The 21,958-nt window shown below is 38.0% G+C and overlaps 1 protein-coding gene across 4 annotated transcripts in view; it reads right to left on the bottom strand.

The window, feature by feature from the left end:
- Positions 1-21,958, bottom strand: part of EPHA6 (EPH receptor A6) — a gene marked incomplete at its 5' end in the record, with an annotated part of 867,182 nt that overhangs the window by 5,308 nt on the left and 839,916 nt on the right. For 2 of the 4 annotated variants that reach the window (XM_081234488.1, XM_081234489.1), the window contains 2 exons: positions 9,316-9,387; positions 11,603-11,796. In XM_081234488.1, coding sequence (XP_081090614.1) covers positions 9,316-9,387; positions 11,603-11,796 — 266 coding nt within the window. The remainder of the gene's footprint in view (positions 1-9,315; positions 9,388-11,602; positions 11,797-21,958) is intronic. The other 2 variants (XM_081234490.1, XM_081234491.1) reach the window with 1 other exon arrangement.

Here is a 21,958-nt window from a genome sequence, read left to right as displayed (position 1 = left end):
GAGAAAACCCACATCTTGCTAACTTCTGTTTACTTTTTTCTCTTGCATGAAATTCTGTTTTCAAATTTGAGGAATACCCCAAAAGAAAGTAACTAGCCACAGGCTATTCACTCATACGCTTTCTGACCTGCCACTGAGTCTATGCCCTTTGGCCTTTTTCACATTAAACATTTTTTTTAAATTTATTTTTGGCTCCGTTGGGTCTTCATTGCTGCGCGCGGGCTTTCTCTAGTTGTGGCGAGCAGGGGCTACTCTTCGTTGCAGTGCGCGGGCTTCTCATTGTGGTGGTTTCTCTTGTTGAGAAGCACGGGCTCTAGGGGGGCGGGTTTCAGTAATTGCAGCAAGTGAGCTCTAGAGCTTAGGCTCAGTAGTCGTGGTGTACAGGCTTAGTTGCTTTGCGGCATGTGGGATCTTCCTGGACCAGGGATCGAACCCATGTCCCCTGCATTGGCAGGCAGATTCTTAACCACTGTGCCACCAGGGAAGTCCCCTTTTTCACATTTGCTATGATAGCCCCTTCTTTTTTTAATGGTGAATTCATTGATCAAGTCTCCATTTATTTGTCCTCAAACATTCAACAAGAATTTATTATTTATTAAAAAGTAATTTCTGCTGTCATAGAGCTCAATTGCATGAATAAGATTTACATACATCCAAGTATAGGGTAATACAGCCCAAAGCACAGATATTAATAAAGCACAAAACTAAAGCAAAATCAATGCAAGCTTGGGTTAACAAGAAAAAGGAATCCGTCATTGATGGATCTTAAAGTAATGATACAGAAATCTGTATTTCTGGTCCTAAGATCTGATGCATAAGGGCATTCCAGTTGGGGATACTTTTGTAGTTTTAATATAAAAATAATATAAAGGTATTATTTTGAAAAGGCTAGTGAATGTGTGAATATATAGACATAGATACATATAGGTATATCACCAGGACTCGGGTCTTTAGGAGCACAAAAGCCAGAGATGTACATAATATATGGGCATACAAGTTGTACACTGTATGACTCCTGAAGACCCTGAAAGATGCCCCTTGGAATTGTTTAGGAAAAGTCCCTACTAAAGACCTAAAATTCATTTCTTTGGTTTTTCTTTGATTCTACATTGACTTCTACTTTTCTAAACTGGATTCTAGTTGAAGGTGGACAGGGGGGTGAAGAAGGATGACAGGGAAATCCAGGGATTATTGCTCTTTCTATATAATTGAAATTTGCATAAACTAAATGCATGTATCTTGTGATTATACTGTAGTCCATATGGAATCTGGTTACTCTTCACAGTGACTTGTGTCCTTTTAGCCACTACTCAATTCTGTTACCATAATTCCTATTTTGGAGGCTGTAAAGCCACATTTTATTTTCCTGTACTAAAAACTGCAATGCTATTGGATTATGGGCTGTTTCATTCTAATTAATATCAGAATGATTCATGATTTGACCCTAAACAAAGTTTAGTTATGTTAAAGGTTGAAAAGCTATCATGGCATCTACCAATAAACACTTTAACGGTTGCTATATTTCTTAGTTTCCTAGAGGTGTTTATATTAATAAGAATTATCAAATAAATAACAGTTCATATATCAATAAAAACAATTAAGTTCTCCATGTCAAACAGAGTTAAACAGGGTTTTTAATTGTGGCATTTTTTAGAGCCTTCACTATCCTAATGTGCAGTATGAATACATAAGAGGATTCAAAATAGCTTCTGCACTATTTTCCTAAACTATCTGACCAGTTTCCTACAGAACATACTTCAGGAATAGTGCTGTAGTATGTTCACTGACCAAGTTTAAATATCAAAGTGCCCAGGGTATCCTTATTGCTTATTAACATAAATAAAACAATATACGTTAGGAAGCTGAATGTTCTATTTCAAAACACTATGGCTCTCATGTCTTTTAATTACTTGTCTGAGAAATCTGTTGAAACTGAACCAAACTAAAAGGATGTGTTTAGGTGACTTTCCCTTCATACTCCTATGCCATTCTTGATGAACAGACACAGTCAAATGACTTCCACTTCTCTCTCCTGAGATAATGCTGGAATAACTCTTGAGCTTTCACAATTCATATAATTGGTGAGTGGAAATGTAATTTGCTAATTTTACGTCCTTAGTATAGAAAGGTCATGGAAGGACATTCTGTATACTAAATGACTTAAATGGCCTATTTCTCTGTTGAAAAGCATCCACTATTTGCTACTAGAATGTTTCAATACCATAATTCCCTTTCTCTCCACACATCTTTAGTAACCTAGTTACACTTTGGCCGTTATACGCCCGCACTGACAGTTGATTTAGGAAGGTCAGTGTTCCCTCATTGTTCACAGCCACTGTGCAATAACTTTTCTTTCACCTTATAATGAAGTTGAAAAATGCTGCTATTTTCTGGTTTTGAGGGTGGGGTGCCATCACCCTCACATGAATTCTCTGGAATATTACCTAATAAACAATAAACGCCCTTTCTTATCAGCCATGTACAATGATAAATTCAGTCTGCTATTTGCTGAGCATGTAAAAATTTCTGCTATTTGGTGATTAGTGGGAGCTTCCCACCTGAGAAATGTCTTTACAGCAAAACCTCACAGAAAAAAAGTACATATTGTAGAACAGAAGGTCAAAGGTCTACTACTTTCCTCAGAAAAATGAGGAGGGGGTAGAATTAGGAAATTCTTCCAGGTATAAATTATGGTCAATTAAGATTAGAGAAAGGGCTGCAGTATAGCTAGAATAGGTAATAGTATAGTTTAAGGTGCAATAAACACATACCCTCAATATATCTAAATATGTGAAAATGAATAGCACTGATAGAGCCAAGAAGTCTTGATTCTAATGAGCCCTTTGAGTTCATAATAGTATTAGTATTTTAAATTAGAAAGTTCTTAGGTTACCAGGAGGTATTAAAACTGCCATTAAAAAGCAGGAAGGTATTTATCCTCAGAAGTTTTCCATATTTTATATTCATCATGTAAATATAAAAGAAAGAGACCTATTAAAAATACTTCAAGAAAAGTTATACTTTGAGAAACACTATTCCAAGGTAGGATCTTGTTTTTTTTTTTTTTAATTTTTATTTATTTATTTATTTATTTATGGATATATATATATATATATATATATTTTTTTTTTTTTTTTAAACATCTTTACTGGAGTATAATTGCTTTACAATGGTGTGTTAGTTTCTGCTTTATAACAATGTGAATCAGTTATACATATACATATGTCCCCATATCTCTTCCCTCTTGCATCTCCCTCCCTCCCACCCTCCCTATCCCACCCCTCTAGGTGGTCACAAAGCACCGAGTTGATCTCCCTGTGCTATGCGGCTGCTTCCCACTAGATATCTATTTTACATTTGATAGTGTTTATATGTCCATGCCACTCTCTCACTTCGTCCCAGCTTACCCTTCCCCCTCCCCATATCCTCAAGTCCATTCTCAAAGGAGGCAAGAATATACAGTGGAGAAAAGACAGCCTCTTCAATAAGTGGTGTTGGGAAAACTGGACAGGTACATGTAAAAGTATTAAATTAGAACACTCCCTAACACCATACACAAAAATAAACTCAAAATGGATTAAAGACCTAAATGTAAGGCCAGACACTATCAAACTCTTAGAGGAAAACATAGGCAGAACACTCTTTGACATAAATCACAGCAAGGTCCTTTTTGACCCACCTCCTAGAGAAATGGAAATGAAAACAAAAATAAACAAATGGGACCTAATGAAACTTAAAAGCTTTTGCACAGCAAAGGAAACCATAAACAAGACCAAAAGACAACCCTCAGAATGGGAGAAAATATTTGCAAATGAAGCAACTGACAAAGGATTAATCTCCAAAATTTACAAGCAGCTCATGCAGCTCAATATCAAAAAAACAAACAACCCAATCCAAAAATGGGCAGAAGACCTAAATAGATATTTCTCCAAAGAAGATATACAGATTGCCAACAAACACATGAAAGGATGCTCAACCTCATTAATCATTAGAGAAATGCAAATCAAAACTACAATGAGATACCATCTCACACCGGTCAGAATGGCCATCCTCAAAAAATCTACAGACAATAAATGGTGGAGAGGGTGTGGAGAAAAGGGAACCCTCTTGCACTGTTGGTGGGAATGTAAATTGATACAGCCACTATGGAGAACAGCATGGAGGTTCCTTAAAAAACTAAAAATAGAATTACCATATGGATCTTGTTTTAATATGAAAGTATCACATGCATAAAGGCTTTTCTCTCCTTACCACTCTAACATAACTTCTTCCTAGCTCTTATATTTATATATGGTTAGCAGAACTGTACAGATAGGGTCCATTCTATTCTGTATTGCCTTTATTTCACATACTGATGAACATTTTCTATATGTCAGTGGTCTTCATAACTAATAGTCAAGTGAGTGTATAGTATTCTGTAGGTTGATGCTTAATAATTTATTAATTCCCTGAGTCAGACTCTTAAATTGCTAGCAACCTTATTAAATTTATTACAGATGATTATATAATCGTAGAACATGTATCTTTATGCTTCAGTTGAATTACTTCCTTGGGAAAAATCCATAAGACAGAAGAATGTTTTTTTTAAAGAGTAAGTTAAAACTCCCTGATGGCAGGAATCATCTCTCATATATCTTTTTATTTTCTGTAGGCCTTAGCACAATGCTGAAAGTATTAAAGCAATTTATTAAATAAGTGATAATTTAGATTTGAATATTCTCTACAGAAAAGTTTGGTCCATGACATAATGGCTGATTCATGATGGATAATCTACTTTCATTTAACTCATTAAATGGAAGAGTAAGAGCTTATTGCTGTAATGGTCAGCCTATTAATGAATATGCTGTTTATTTAGTTTATTCCTCACATTGCAAAAATGTTTGCTTATCTGTCTTGATAGGTTTCAGAGTGGAAGAGGCAGTTACAGGTGAGTGAGGCAGCACAGGGATAAGGGACCTAGAACCACAACAGCAACATTTATCTTATTCAATATCACTGTTTTTACATGAGTTTCTCATCTCATGACTAAGGGACTACACTTCACACTATTTACTACACAAACTACCTACCTAACCTTTGAAGGAAGAATTTATCTAATCAGATTAAAAAATAAAACATTGCCCTCCCTATAATTAGGCCTAATCGTCAACTTGAACACAAGTTAATGAAACAATTTTGATATTCTTTTAAAATTTTAAAGTGAAATTTTGCACAAGATGTTATAAAATTCTAAGGGCATAGAACCATGCCATAAATCTTGTGACTATTTCATGCTTGTGGGCAATATCTCTTTGTTCCAAACAATCTGACGCTCCTCAGTGCTAAACTGGGAGCCTGAGTTATTTTTTGTCGGCCTCGTATTTTCAGTAAGTCTTCAGGTTTTTTATCGACATGATTATTTAATTCTCATAATAAGGCTGATAATTGGTAAAAAGTATGAAGGAGTGAAATTCAAAGCAAATTTTAAAATTATAGATGTGTTTAAACATTAGGAAGGATAGATACAGGGTAGGCATAATACTGCTTAAATATTTCCTACATTCTGAGTACATTCTTAGCACATGGTCACTACAGTCAGAGGAACAGATCACTGAACCTCAGGAAAGCCTATTTTTTGTGGGTAAATAATACAGGCACAGAAATAGATTTCATATCACATGCCAACTACAATTCATTGCCAGTGGTTATCAAAATGTGGTCTTAAAAAGATACAGAGGCAGCATCTGGGCTCAGTGAGAAGGAGTGCTGTGATGGTTAGTAATGTCGGCCATAACAAGGAAAAGAAGCAAAACATACATTTGCCAACACTGGAAAAATTCAAACTACAAAAATGCTTGAGGATGTAAATGTGAAACCATGTTGCTGCCATAGTTTCCTCATTTCTTTATTTTGTTGTAGTTACTACTTTCTTTTTTCAAGTAATGTTCTTCAAGTGGCCGAGCATTGTAGGAGAAAGTTGGGGGAATATACAGATTATGTGTTTGCTTCTTATTCCCATGAATGAGGTCATACTCATTTTCTACATCCTTGTATTTGCTTAGCAGAACATAAAATAACAGGCTGTGCTCTGCTACAAATTCTTTTTGGAATTTTAATATACTCCATTGATGAAGTCTGATAAGTCCAGAGAAAATCTATCTGGAGATGTAAAAACGTATCCTCTTTTCCTATAATCATAAACAGTGCGGTGATTGTATACTGTGCAGTGGAAAGAACAAGGACTTTGCAGTTGGTGGACCTCATTCAAATTCCTGATCTAGTAATCACTTGCTGTGTACCCCTGGGAAATTTAGCCTCTTTGAGTCTCTGTTTCCTTACCTGAGGGATGGAGATAATAACAGGATTACATGACATGACAGATAAAAGTGCCTAGTACAATGACTGGCACATAGTAGGCTCTCAACAAGTAGCAGTAATAGTTATTGTTGTTAATGATTCATAGACCTTGTATCAATATCAGTACTCGTATTAACATTAGTAGTATTATATTGTGGCAACAGTTCATGTGAATTGAATTTAGATTTTCTAACGGGTAGAAGTTTCACACTTCCTGATTAATACTTAATATTCTGTCTTCCTTCCGCAAAGCTTTGCTTTTCACTCAATTATAACACTAGTTTTGGCCAGCCAGTTATTCCTCTGTCAGGAAAACAAACAGTAAAACTGTTAGTTACAAAAATTAAACAGAACAAGTTGTCCATGACTTGGTTTATAGGGATAAACAATTTAGTAAGTGATGATTATGGACAGCCTAGGCAGCACTTAGCAAGATGTTTTCAAAATGAATAGAAACATTTCTAACAAACTGTTGAAAATTATTGCCCTCAGGAGACAGCATTGCAGGTGCTGTATTAATTGGATGGAGGGAGGTAGTACCATTTAGTCTTATAATGTTTACTTGCAGTTCTCTAAAGCAGATGATACTGGTTTGAGCTTTTCCTTACCTTCATGATTCGCGTATTACCAGAAGCCAAGTGCTTGAAAGTTCAACAGTTAATTTATACATACTAAGGAAAGTGGTAGTTCCAGCTCCTAAGAGCTAAAATATTATAAGATCCTTAATTATGGCCTAGCAGGTAGTGAGAATATTCCTATGTGCCTTGGCCTGGGTGGAATATGATTTCTGTCATGGACTGGTCCATCTGGTCAATTGTTGCCTGTTTCTGAATGCTACCTTTTAGCTGATGTTGTCGAGGAGCCCATAATCTATAAAATTCTTATCAGTGACATGCTGGGGATCTGGAGCAGGATTGGAAGAAAGAGTTATTTTCCTATTACACGGCAGCGTTGTCCAAAGGCACTGTCCAGCTGACTTCAGCCTAGTGCATGCAGTAGGCTATGGTGTATGGAAGAAACAGGGGTGGGGGTTAAGAGGTGGGAGGGTGCGTGTATAGGACGATGTAGGTAGGGTGGGGAAGGTAGGGCTGGGTGAAGGGACAGCCATCTAGTCATCAATCTACTTTGTGCTATTAAACTACCGGGCCCCAGATGTGACTCTGGATTCCATGGCAATATGCTTGCCTCTGGGTTGATCCTGAGGGTCAGGGAAAGGGAGAAGAGGTGTTTCAAAAGGTGTGGCCAGGCAACGCTCCTCACGTTGTTCTCCATGTAGCCTTGGTCTCAAGCTGGGCCCTTTTCCCAGGGGCTGTGACAGCTCTAGATATTTCTTTGAAAGGGGGCTATAAGGCATCATTGTACTGTAAATGAAAATGAAGGTAGTTTGAAATTCATGCATGAAAGAATGACTGCCTATATTACTAAGGTACTTTCTCAAATTATTTTTTACAATCAATTGGATTTAAGGTTGTACTTATATCATTACATTCACTTATATATCCATATGCTTTCTTGAGTAGCAGAGAAAGCAAGAGGGGCTCTGAATACTCCCATGGGAGTGTGTCAGGCACAAGAATGTCAGCATTATTTGGAGTGGTTGTTCTAAACAATAAAAGCCTTCTCTGACCAACACTTTTTTCTTTCTACTGGGTATTCTGTCTTTTGAAAGAAAAATTACAGATATAAGGTCTATGAAATTTCCAATAAGCTGGTATAAAATGATGAAGCTGTGGGTTTCTCAGCTTTCCTCTCCCCTCTTTGTCGCCTTAATTTCTTCCCCTCTTACTACTGTGTCAAGAGAATGGATAAAACCTTCTCAGGTGAATTCTTGAGAAAAAAAGCAATTAGCGTGGAAGAAAAACCATGGGGACCTAGTGGGTAAGAGAGTTATGTCAGTATAGGAGTGTGAGAGAACTTTGGGAGTTTGGGGATATTAGAGAAAAGGAGCGTACGGGAGAGTTTAATAAGAGCTGCTCTGAATTATACTCTTAGACTCCTTTACCTGCTTGAGAGATACATGGGAGGAAAGACTGCAGTTCTATACCCCATCATGTTTCCTTAGTCCAACATCACTCTGGGACAAGTGACTGGGCTTTGGAATCTGGGGGATGGAGTGGCAATGTCACAGTTTTGTAAGCATGAAGCAAACCAGGCATTCTGTAGCTAACATTGCCGTCCTCCAATCTACCACATCTCTTCTCCCTAAATGGTCTCAGTGCTCTGGGATCAGGGTAGGTGGGTGGCATTGGGGGTGAGGGGGTGGACAAGGGAAACCCACTCAGGCTGCTTTGAAAACAAGAATACTGATAAAGGTTCAGGCATGATACCCTTAGAACTCTGGTTCTTTTTGTTTCCCAAACAAGAGTATAGTAAGGGTAGCACATATGTCTTTGTCAGAAACAAGGACAGCACATCAGTCACAAAAACTTCCATTTGGTCCCCCAGAGATTAGACTTTTTTTTTTTTTTAAGATTTTTTTTTTTTTATGTGGACCATTTTTAAAGTCTTTACTGAATTTCTTACAATATTGCTTCTGTTTTATGTTTTGGTTTTTTGGCCACGAGGCATGTGGGATCTTAGCTCCCCAACCAGGGATCAAACCCACACCCCCTGCATTGGAAGGTGAAGTCTTTAACCACTGGACCGCCAGGGAAGTCCCAGAGATCAGACTTTAGAATTGAATCAAACTGCCAACTTTATATAAAGCCCAACTCCTGGCCCACGTGTGGCGGCGCCATTGAGGAGCCTGCCTTTCTCTGGCCCGTCCACTGGATTATTGCCCACCCAGTTAAAGCATAACTTCTGGCCCTCAGTCACCAGCCCTCATACTGACTTTACCTCTGGTTCATTTGGACTTTCTGATATTTTCTCACCTTAAATTCTTTATCGTTATTTTCCAAATATGAGGAAGATTCATTATCTTGAAAAAGCAGGGAAGAAATTGTTTTATCTGCTTTTCTTCAAAAAGAAGGCTCTTACCTGCCTGTGTCTACAGCCATAGAACAGTCAGAGAGCTCTGTTGACGGGCACTGGTTGTGGAGTCCGTTGACCCTAAACCACAAGAGGCCCAGATTAAATGATTTCAGACTCACTCCATGACCCCTTTCTAGTAGTTCTTTCTCTTCATTATTAAAGCATGCTCATCTCTTCAATAAAACATATAAAAACAAAACACAAGAAACATTTTCTCTAACCACTTCTCTTTCTTTTCAGATACAGATTTTTTGAGAAAACAGTACTGGACTTGGTACTTTGTATAGCGCCCCTCTCTGACCTCACATTCACTCCTCCCCCACTGAATCTGTCTTACATGATGCTAGTGAAAATGCTCTTGCAAAGGCTGCCCATGAAACCTAAACACATAGTTGCTAAATCCAATGGACACACTTCATTTTTATCTTAAGGGAGCTTCATAAAGCCTTGGACATTAAACTCCCTGGAACTGTCTCCTTTTTTTGGCTTCTAGGATACTGTGCTTTCCCTGTTTTCCTGATTACCTGTCTGGCTCTTCTTTCTCAGTCTCCTTTGGGTACACTTCTTCAATTCATTTCTTAAATCTTGGTGCTCCAAAGGTTTGCATTCTTTTCCTATTTCTTTTCATTCTTTATATTCTCCATGGGTTATCTAAACTACGCTTAAAGCTTCAGGTACAATCAATATGCTGATGATCTCCAAATCTACATCTTTAGCCCAGATCTTTTTAACTGAGTTCAACCTATATACATATAAGTGCCTACTGGATATCTTCACTTAGATACCCCACAGGAATTTTCCACTCAATATGCATGAAATGGTCTCATTTCTATTCCAAAAACTTGTCCTTCTCCCTCTCTCTCAGTGGTAATGCCATCAACCAACTTGTCTAAGAAAGAAACCTGACAAATATCTTGATACTTTTCTCCTCTTTCCTTGTTCACTCAATGACCAAGGCACATTCATTTTCCTTATCTAGTAATAAATCCATTTTCTTATCTCCTGACTCCAAACTGATTCTCATTTCATAAGTCAGGCCCTGACCTTTCCTAGCTTGGATTGCTGAAAACATATAACTGTCTCTGTTTCCCGTCTTGTTCCTTGTTTTACACTTTTAGTCTAAATCAGCCCTAGAGTGATCTTTCAGAAATGCAAATGTGATCATGCCATTCTCTTGCTTAAAATCCTTCAATGGCTGCCCATTGCTTTTATGATAAAATTCAAAATGGCCCCCACGTCCACTCCCACCATTACAGCCTCCTGTGCTGGACTGCTTTAGGGAAGACGGGCTAGAATAATAGTTTAATCTCTAGCTATTTCATGCTTGGCTTCACTTTACTGAGGCTGCCAATTAGTGATTTAGAGGTGAAACCTTCTATGCTCTGCTATGAACTGAGGTCTGTTTCAAGTAGTTCTTGAAGAGCCTTTGGCTTTATTGTCACTAAAACCTGCACTGACTTGAACTTGTGACCTAAAGTTGAACATCTGTATATCCTATTGGCCATCTCCTGAGTCAGGAAAGTAAGCTTTGAAAATGCTTTGGTTATTTTTAAGTCCAATTTGGCCTAAAGAAATATATTTTCAACTTAACAATATTTTAAATGTTATATGTTCAGACATAGATGGCAGTGGTTTTTTTTCTTCTACTCTCCCTCTTATAATTGCTTTTCAGAGAGAAGTGGGTAGATCTCTCAACGCTACTGACTTTTATAAAATGGTGGATGAGTGCTTTCATTTTCTTATCTTGTCATCTGTCTTTTTCTGGTTTTAGCAATGGAAAGTAACAACAGCTGGGTGTGATCATATCAGCAGGAGACATCCTTGCTCCTGGCTGATTCACAAATTGCCCCTGTCTTGCTTGCCATTTCAAAGAGAGGAATAGAATATAGAATGGACAAGAAAATTAAAGGGGCTGCACACACACACACACACACACACACACACATAAGATTTTCTTCTCATAAAGTTAAGAAGAAAATCAGTAAGTCAAGAAAGCAATTAGAAATACCATAGACCCACACAGGAAAATATATTTAAAAAGTGATTCCGAAAGATTAGATATGGACAAAAGGAAAGGGGAACTTGTTTTCTTGTGGAAAAAAATCGTTTTTTAAAATGTTAATAAACTGCTTTTTCAGCTGATAAATAAAATATCGTTTATACAGAATATTCTAAAAGGTAGACAACTAGACAGTTATCAAGGCAAACTTTCTCCTCTTTACCTGTTAGTCTTGTCTGCAGCCTGAAAGAAATTATGATTGTCAAGGGGAAAAATCAACATTATGAATCTTACACAAGGATGTCCTCTACCAGGGTGTGAAGGGCACTGGGATTGCGGATCAGCTTGTCAAGGAAGCTGACAATGTCAGTAAATTTTGGTCTGTGATTTCTCTCCTTCTGCCAGCAATGGAGCATCAGCTGGTGTAGAGATGCTGGACAGCCCATGGGAGCCGGAAGTCTGTAACCTTCTTCAATGGACAGAATGACCTAAATGCAAACATACACAGGTTATTCTCTTACTTTGGGGGACAAATAATACACATGCTAAGTTATAATTCCTTTTATACAGGAAGTGGAAGCCAAAACATTGGTAAGCATGAAAACTACTTGTGAGTACATGTGGTCCAGACAAGGATAAATACGAAAGTTGTGAACAAGAATTGCAAGTATCTTCATAGCATCTGCTGACCCCCCTTGAGAGGAAAAATATGTTTTTAAACTTGTGGTATACATATGGGAGGTTAAATTTCATCCCAATGTCCAGAAATAGTTTTTGTGTGATTTAGCTGGAATGCCTCAAAACCCAATTAGGACATCAGAAAGTTAGTCTAAGATTGATGCATTTAATACAAACCACATGTGACAAATGTTTTAAGTAAAACTGTACTTCTGCAGAAGCACTGAATTCCTGGTTCATTTTTTATCCCTTTATAATAATGTCAGTGTGTATTCTTTTTGTAGCCATCCTTCCTTCTTTCTTCTTTACCGTCTATTTAATTCTTTATTTATTTGGTTGCACCGGGTCTTAGTTGAAGGAGGTGGGCTCCTTAGTTGCAGCATGTGGGCTCCTTAGTTGTGGTATGTGAACTTTTAGTTGTGACACGCATGTGGGATCTAGTTCCCTGACCAGGGATCGAACCCAGGCCCCCTGCATCGGGAGTACAGAGTCTTAACCACTGTGCCACCAGGGAAGCCCTGCCTCTTTAATTCTTCTTCACTTACTTCTGTCTTTCCCTTAGTCTGACACTGATGTTATAATGAAGTCCTTTCAGAACTTTTAAGGTCATTTAATCTTTGAAATGCTATCAGTGCCCAGCTTAAGGCCACAGAGCAACAGGACATTCAGCCTGAGTATCCTCTGGGCCAGTACTCTCCAATAGAACTTTCCGTGATGATGGAAATGTTCTCTCTGTCCAACATGGTGGCAAGTGGTCACATGTGACTATTGAGCATTTGAAGTGTGGCTAGTAAGACTGAGGAACTGAATTTTTAGTTTTAGTTTAATTAATTGACATTAAATTTTAAATAGCCACATGTGGCAAGTGGCTACTCTATAGGACAGTGTAGCTTTAGGGACAGGATAAGAAGCCAAAGTTAAGAGTAACAACAAGATAACTGTATTATTATTATTTTTTTTGTACTTAGGAAATCACATACAAGATGAGGTAAGATATTTATCTATTTCTCTGTTTAATATACTACCCACTGGGAATTTCCTAACAATGCAATAAAGTTGATCTGGAATTTATGTAGTTTATTTTTTAATAAAGTGTTCAAAGGTATTCACGTGACTATTCTTACATTATCTCTGGGAGAAAGACAAAGGAAAGGGTTTATTTACCCCCTTTCTTTTTTTTTTTTTAAACATTTGTCTGCTTTTATTTTAAGAAGGCAAGGAAGTGTGTAAAGCAGTTTTCAAAATTCCCCAATTGTTAAAATTTAACTAAACAGTTAAAAAGAAAAACTTTGCATAGAGAGGGCACTGAACTGGAACCATATTTTTATAGACTAGGTGGTTCTCTGGGAGGGTTTTTAAAGGATTGTGGCTCAGGATTTGCCTAAAGCAGGGCAGGCTCTCTGAAATCCACAGCTTCCCCTCTCTAAAATGCCACCTTGTGAGGAAAAATGAAGGTCTTTTAAAAGGTGCATCTTATGGTCCTGTGTAGGCATCTTCCCCCTGCCCCTCAAAATGGAGGTGTCTGGTGGGCTAGGACCCAAGCTTTTCCATTGATATTTCCCCCATTTTTGATGTGGGAAAATTGAGGGACAGACGAATATTTAAAGACAGGCACAATTCAAGCTTACCTCTTCCCTGTGCCAACAACAGAAATACAAAAATGTAAGTGTAAATATTGTTATCAGTGCTCTCTTTATTGTACCACCATCTACACACTTTCATTTTCTATAATAATAAAAAAAACACATCTCATTTTAATTTCTTTTTTAATTGACAATATTTGACATGACTCTAAAATATCTATAATTTATGCTAGAGGCAGTCTGCAAAAAGAAGCAAAAATATAACTTCAGGAACCACTTAACTGCTAAGCTTTAGCTTTTTTAGTAATAGGAAATGTCTCATAATCCCATCTGTGTCTTTGTGACCAAAACACTTTAACCTGTCAGGATACTAGCTTTTTTTCTGTTCATTTTATATTCCATTATTGAATAGGATTTTTTCTCATCTGTTTTCTGACTACTTTTGCTACCAACTAGGCTTGAATTTTAAGACATTTTGCAACACATTTTAGTAAAACAGGATGTGTATAAAAATGCTTATAATGCATCAAAACTACTGTGGATAGTTTTGAAAAGTAACTAAGAAAAATAGGATAGAACTCCATTATAGAAAGACTTTAAAATCCCACCCCAGGAGAGCTCTCTAGTCGATTTCACAGTTACCTAATTATAAGTGCATAGAATCAAATAGATGACAAGTGAAGTTATAGGCTGAGAAAAAAATTAGCTGCCTTTATTGAGCATCATGTGCTAGATGCTTTGCATAGTTTTCTTCATTTACTGCTTAAAATAACTCAATACGGTAGTTATTATTATACCTATTTTTAAATGAGAAAATTTAGACTCAGAGATGTTAGGAAACTTGCCTAAATTCACACAGCATAGGTGGCAGAGCTGAAATTTGAACTTTGTTTCTTTCAGCTTCCAAACTTTTCCTCTGGCCATTCCCCAGGAATGCTTTTCAGTTCTCATGATAACATCTTCCTCTCCAATTTTATATCAACTGATGTAATTTTAGGAGTGATGATTACCATTTTATCTATTGTTATACATCTGCTAATTGGGCTTCAATGTTTTTATTTGGATCCTAAGCTTTATATTCTGGGTAAATCAAAAACGTATTTACTTCATAGTTTGCAAAATGTAATCTCTGGCTGAACAGAGTAATTTCTGAGTGCTTCTGAGTCCTGCACACATTTCTATTATTGCATCTGTTACATTGTATTGTAATATTTCATCTGCTTCCTCTCAGGCTAAACATACATAAAAGAAGGAATTATGTCCCTATATTTTGTATTCTCATCCCTTAGTATGGTACCTGACACATTAATAAATGTTATTGACAAAAACAAAAGCTATTAGAAGAAATTTTGGGATCTGTCTTGATAGAGAGCAGACTCTTAGAAAACCTGGAGTCTCAAGCTACCCAAGATGGATTCAAAGCAGAAGCATGACAGCATTTGAAGTACCTCAGAAGGAAATATTAGTAAAAAACTGGGGCATCAAGTAGTATTGTTCAAAATGATATAATTTCTCCCTGGTTTGGCTAGACAACGGCCAGGTGAGATTGGGCCTTGCTCTTCTCTAAGACAGAGGGCACTGGACCCAACGTCAGCTTCCTGTAAAGACGTGGTTTCTTACTCCTGTCCAGAAGGTTTACTATTTCCCATTGACCCAAACGTCCTTAGCTGCTGGGGAGCTGACTTTTCCAGACAACTCCTGTAAACAGCTGACACTCACATCCAGCCTGCTTGGTGTCAAGCAGGCTGTTTACTCTCTTTTGACAAAGTTGCTCTCATGACTGGCCTGTAAGGAGACAGAGTGACAAGAAAGTGTGGTCCTTCACCAGGAACCTTTATCCATAATGTGTTCAGCAACGTGTCTGGTCCCAGAATGCCTTTCTGTGGGGAGAATGGGAGGTTAAGGGACTCATGACATTGCTTCTTGCTGACCTCTGGCTTTAAAGCTTCCTCTGTTCTTTAACTTGTGACTTTGTGAACTATGTCCTGAGCCCTGGTTCATGACAGATGTCAAACATGAAGTTCCCACCTTATAGGAAAATATTAATAACTACAGTAACAGTGACAATAATAATAACAGCTAACAATTACTGAGAGCTCTTGGAAACTTCCAGGTGCCATTTCTAAATGATTTACATGCATCAACTCTTTTAATCCTTACAGTAATACTATGAGGTAGGTACTATTGTTATCCTCAGTTTACAGACAAGGAACTTAAACACAGAGAGGTTTAATTTGTTGAAGATCACGCACGTAAAAATTCCGGTTTTGAAGGTAGCTAGAGAAGAGATTTAAGCAATATGATTCACGAAGATGGTTAAAAGACACAACAAATTTCTAAAGGATTTTTAATTTATTTATCCAAACAGATATATACTAATCACTTAAAATATACTATTGAGCATACCGTGTATAAGGGATAACATAATGAGTAAGAAATATTTCTGTCTTTAGGAAATGTATAATCTAGCGAAGGTGACCAAGGAGTCTGAATATGGTAAGTGCCATGTAGAACAGGGAGTTGTGGAAACTTCAGAGGAGTACCTAACCCAGTCTTGGGGAAGCTTCTCAGAGGAGGTGAACTGAATGTAGAAGGTAGCAGGGTCGACTAGACTAGATGGGTCCAAGAGAGGAGATGTGACCTGATCAGGGAATGAAAGTAGATTTCTGAAGCTAGAATAGAGTCTTCAAAGAGAGGAATGGTGAGATTTGAGGCTCAAGAGTTAAGTAAAAACTATATTTCTTGAGATCATGAATGATTTTACATGCTATAAATACAGACTTTATGCAAAGGGTTTTAGCAAGCAAATGACATTAGATTTATCTTTTGGAAGCTCACTCTGGCTGCAATGTGAAGAGTGCATCAGAGGGCGTGGGAAGCCTGAAGGAGGCTTGCAGTGATCCAGGAGAGAGGTCAGGATGGCCTTAGTGAAAGCAGTGGATGTGGGGTACAAGAAATAGACTGATCTGACAGGAATGCGAGATTAGGGTGAAATTGGGTATGGAAGTAGAGGGAGAAGAGAAGAATGACTTCTAGGTTTTTGGCTTGGTCAACTAATAAAGATAGAAGACAAAGGAGGAGAAGCAATTTTGGGGCTGGAGTGACCATGAGTTAAATTTTCTGTGATCTTTCTGGCTTCGGATTCAAGTAACATATAAAACTTTGAGAGCTTAATATATGTCAATTTCCGGGCTAGGTGTTTTAACACAGCTTACCTTATTTAGATCTCAAGATACCTATGTGAGTGTGGTTCTACATCTTTTGTAGGTAAGAAAACTGAAGCTCAAACTAATGAACAGATTGGGTCAATATCACATAGCTAATAATGCCCTGAAGAATGGACTAATATTATCACCTTGGTAGCCTCTGAATCATGATAGTGGTAGCGAAAAATCTGTCCTGAGGGCTTCCCTGGTGGTGCAGTGGTTGAGAGTCTGCCTGCCCATGCAGGGGATGCGGGTTCGTGCCCTGGTCTGGGAAGATCCCACATGCCGCAGAGTGGCTGGGCCCGTGAGCCATGGCCACTGAGCCTGTGCGTCCAGAGCCTGTGCTCTGCAACGGGAGAGGCCACAACAGTGACAGGCCCGCGTACCGAAAAAGAATAAATAAATAAAATAAAATAAAATGAACATTAGGTTCTTGTTTAAAGTTAGATTGAGGGGTTTCACTTAAAAAAAAAAAAATCTGTCCTGAGTCTTGAGCCACATACCTCATTCTCCCAGAATTAGCTCTTGAGCCTCTCTTACACATTTACACACTCCATGCTTTCCCTCTCACCTACTTGCTCATGACTTTTATGCTTGCAGCTCCAGCTCAGCTTTCTCTCCAGATTTCTCCATCTATTGTCTATGGGACATAACACTTCATAAAGTTGTCATATAGGTGCCATGATTTTTTTTTGTTCAAAACTAACCCTGTTCCTGCTTTGGCATTAATTAAATTAATTAATTAATCAATTAACTTTATTTTTGGCTGTGTTGGGTCTTCGTTGCTGCGTGTGGGTTTTCTCTAGCTACAACAAGCAGGGCCTACTCTTCATTGTGGTACGCGGGCTTCTCATTGCAGTGGCTTCTCTTGTTGCAGAGCATGGGCTGTATGCATGCTGCCTTCAGTAATTGCGGCGTGAGAGCTTCAGTAGTTGTGGCACGTGGGCTCAGTAGCTGTGGCTCTTGGGCTCTAGAGCACAGACTCAGTAGTTGTGGCGCACAGGCTTAGTTGCTCCGCGGCATGTGGGATTTTCCTGAACCAGGGCTCAAACCCGTGTCCCCTGCATTGGCAGGTGGATTCTTAACCACTGTGCCACCAGGAAAGCCCCTGCTTTGGCATTTCTGTCCTCTGAAAAGGGTACCATTTTTTTTCCAGTGATTTAGGTCAGAGATCAGGGAGTCATCTGGGCCTTTGCCTTTCCGGGTGCTCAAAATTAACTTAAGACACGTTGATTCCACCACCTTCATATATTTTAAATCTGCTCCAGTTTTAATCCTCTCTTCAAATGATTTATTTTTCATTTTGATCACTGCAACAACCGCCTAACTAGTCTTTTTGTCTCCCCTTTTCCTTCCTCAGTCATCTCCCGTAGTGCACCCAAAGCAATCCTGCTGATGTGAAACTGTGATCACGTTCCTGAAATTCTGCAGTGGCTCACCATGACCCTGGCTCTCAGTCCTCACCTCTGGCTGCATCCTGTTTCCCCTTTGCTTTGGCCACTACAAAACACTTGCAGTCTCTCAGCTGGGCAAGCCGAGTTCAAGAGCAGGAACTGTTTCTTTTTTCCATATGTTCCCAGCATCTAAAACAATGCCTTGTCAAGTCAAAGAGTGAGCTCCAATTGTCATATATGTGACCTATGAAAGCTTTATATTAACCTTTATCTTCATTAACATGTCTTTTGTGGGAAGTTTTGTTTTATAGGTATTTCTGATTCCCTAGTCAAGGACTGACAGGGAGCCAGGAGCATATGGGGTGTTTTGTCTAAAAGACTAAATGAGGCTTATTGTTTTAGGATATGAAGGGGTGATAATTAACTAGAGAGAATTTTGTTAACAGTATGGTTTTACGATAGCTGTAGGCTGTCATCCTTTGGAGAAGAGTTATACTAGGTTATACCCTTATTTTAAAATGTAAGAAGAAAATTTAAAACAAAGTGAAAAAATATGAAAATGACTGCAGTGATAACTTCTATGCAGAGGTAGAAGAAATTAGATTCTGTCAGAAATTATCATCTAAAACCTGGCTGGTTATTCTAAATAGATCATACTGGTTCCTTGTCAATGACACTGCAATTTTTAGCAGCCTAGAATCTACACAAGGCTCAGCTGGGACACGTAGCAGACTGTTCTGCTCTTGCTGAATCTGATGAGTTTTCCAATTGTGTTGACAGTTTCTGAATCAAAGCAGGCAATGTGCACCTTTTATTAAACTAGGCAAACAAGGAGTAGACAGTCAATATGAAGACACTGAGATATCCCTGAACAATACTATTGAACAAGGACTGCTTGGCCTGTGCAGGGAATCACATTATTATAACACTGCTAAACAACTCCTAAAGAGAAGCACATTGAATTTACTTATTTAAAAAGTTATTTTAAAAGAAACTGTCTCAAAATTTTAGCAAGAGCTGAAATGTACACTAGTAAATGGACTGTGAAATGATTTTACTTCTATCTTCCCTCTAAATATTCATGATGGTTTTGTTGATAAGTTTAATTCATCAACCTTAATTTCAGGTTGAAGAGGGATGGTGAAGCAAAGAGTCCCAGTATGTCCTTACTTTTTGTGATAATGATTACTTATAGATATTAGGACATTTAGGTTTATAAAACAGTAATACTGAAAACATTGCTAATGTATTTTCCTGATATGCAATATAATGATTGTGTCTGCATAGGTAAAAGAAGAAAAGAAAAAAAGAAAGGAAAGAAGTAGTTATAACATTTATAATATTATACTTATTTTCTTAGTCAATATTTTTCAACATACAGAATTTATAATTCAGTGAAAAACAATCAAAATCCAAATGAAATTCAGTGTACATTAGAAAAAAAGGGGGACAGAGTGATGAAAGAATAAGATACAGAAAGAAAACAATTTTTCTGAAGCTAATTTATAATTTAAATCATTAGGGCATGGAAACCTAAGATTTCCTTTCAAACTTTAAGATGAAGAATTTCTTAAAATCTTACACTTAAGACAGTTCTCTAACCTCATTTTTTGGAAGTTGAAATAGAATGTCAAGAATCTATAAAAATGGAGAGTGCTTGCCCTTAGTAGGTTACCACCTTTCAGATTGTTGAATGAGTGGACAAAATGGGGGAAAATATGAAGTGTAGGATTCATAGGTTAAAAGATTGCTGATGATATGATTTATGGTTTGGAAAATCTTTAGCCCTAACAGTTGAAAGTCACACCTGTTTTTTTTTTTGGCCACATCACATGGCTTGTGGGATCTTAGTTTCCCAGCCAGGGATTGAACCCGGGCCCTCAGCAGTGAAAGTTCTGAGTCCTAAACACTGGACCACCAAGGAATTCCCAAAAGTCACACTTCTTGAGACTGAGATAATTAACACCTTCTAAGCAACTATGCTTCAGTTTTTAAGTAGTGGAAAGAGCATAAGTGAAGGAGTCACCTGAACTGCATCGCTGTCCTAAACAAGCTCTGCTCTTAGGAAAGTCTCTGTCTCCTCATTAAGAAAAGGAAACTGGATTCAGTACTTGTGATTGTACTTTTCAGCTCAAAAAGCTATGTTCCTAGAGTCAGTGAAACTGAAGGCTTAGTCTGCAGGACCTCTGGTAACATCTCTTGATCTCCAAGTTCTGTAGCATCCAGATCTAGATTTGGCTTCCTTTGAAAGGACTGTTTCCCACAGGGCTCCTGGTGCAGAAAGACAAAAATCTAGATAGGGACAGACTATATCCCAGTAAACTAAGACTAGGAAGATTTGGGGAACCATGATGTTTTTGTTTTGTTTTCTTAATTGGGGTATAGTTGCTTTACAATATTGTGTTAGTGTCTGATGTACAACAAAGTGAATCAGCTATATGTATACATATATCCCCTCCCTCTTGGACCTCCTTCCCAACCCCCCATCCCACCCATCTAGGTCACCAAAGAGTATGGAGCTGAGCTTCCTGTGCTATACAGCAGGTTCCCACTAGCTATCTATTTTACACATGGTAGTGTATATATGTCAATCCCAATTCCCAATTCATCCCAGCCCCTCTCCCCATTCTCCTATGTCCACATGTCCATTCTCTATGTCTGTGTCTCTATTTCTGCCCTGCAAATAGGTTCATCTGTACCATTTTTCTAGATTCCACATATATGCGTTAATATATATTTGTTTTTCTCTTCTGACTTACTTCACTCTGTATGACAGACTCTAGGTCCATCCACATCTCTACAAATGAGCCAATTTCATTCCTTTTTATGGCTGAGTAATATTGCATTGTGTATATGTACCACATCTCCTTTATCCATTCATCTGTTGATGGACATTTAGGTTGTTTCCATGACCTGGCTTTTGTAAATAGTGCTGCAATGAATATTGTGGTGCATGTGTCTTTCTGAATTATGGTTTTATCAGGGTACATTCTGGGTCATATGGTAGCTCTATTTTTAGTTTTTTAAGGAACCTCCATACTGTTCTGCATAGTGGCTGTATCAATTTATATTCCCACCAACAGTACAAGAGAGTTCCCTTTTCTCCAAACCCTCTCCATCATTTATGTTGTTTGTAGATTTTTTGATGGTGGCCATTCTGACTGGTGCGAGGTGATACCTCATTGTAGCTTTGATCTGCATTTCTCTAATAGTGATGTTGAGCATCTTTTCATGTGCTTCTTGGCCGTCTGCATGTCTTCTTTGGGAAAATGTCTATTTAGGTTTTCTGCCCACTTTTTGCTTGGGTTGTTTGTTTTTTTGATATTGAGCTGCATGAGCTGTTTGTATATTTTGTAGGTTAATCCCTTGTCAGCTGCTTCATTTGAAAATATTTTCTTCCATTCTGAGGGTTGTCTTTTCATCTTGTTTATGGTTTCCTTTACTATGCAAAAGCTTTATGTTTAATTAGGTCCCATTTGTTTATTTTTTTTTATTTCCATTACTCTAGGACGTGGGTCAAAAAAGATCTTGCTGTGGTTTCTGTCAAAGAGTGTTCTTCCTATGTTTTCCTCTAAGAGTTTTATAGTGTCTGGTCTTACATTTAGGTCTTTAATCCATTTTGAGTTTATTTTTGTGTATGATGTTAGGGAGTGTTCTACTTTCATTCTTTTACATGTAGCTGTCCAGTTTTCCAGGCACCACTTACTGAAGAGGCTGTCTTTTCTCCATCATATATTCTTGCCTCCTTTGTCATAGATTAGGTGGCCACAGGTGCATGGGTTTATCTCT

The sequence above is a fragment of the Mesoplodon bidens genome (assembly GCF_964165515.1).
Source record: "Mesoplodon bidens genome assembly, chromosome: 5".
Classification (NCBI taxonomy): Eukaryota; Metazoa; Chordata; class Mammalia; order Artiodactyla; family Ziphiidae; genus Mesoplodon; species Mesoplodon bidens.
Note: the sequence above shows the minus strand (reverse complement) of the source record. Positions and strands in the feature narration are given on the sequence as shown.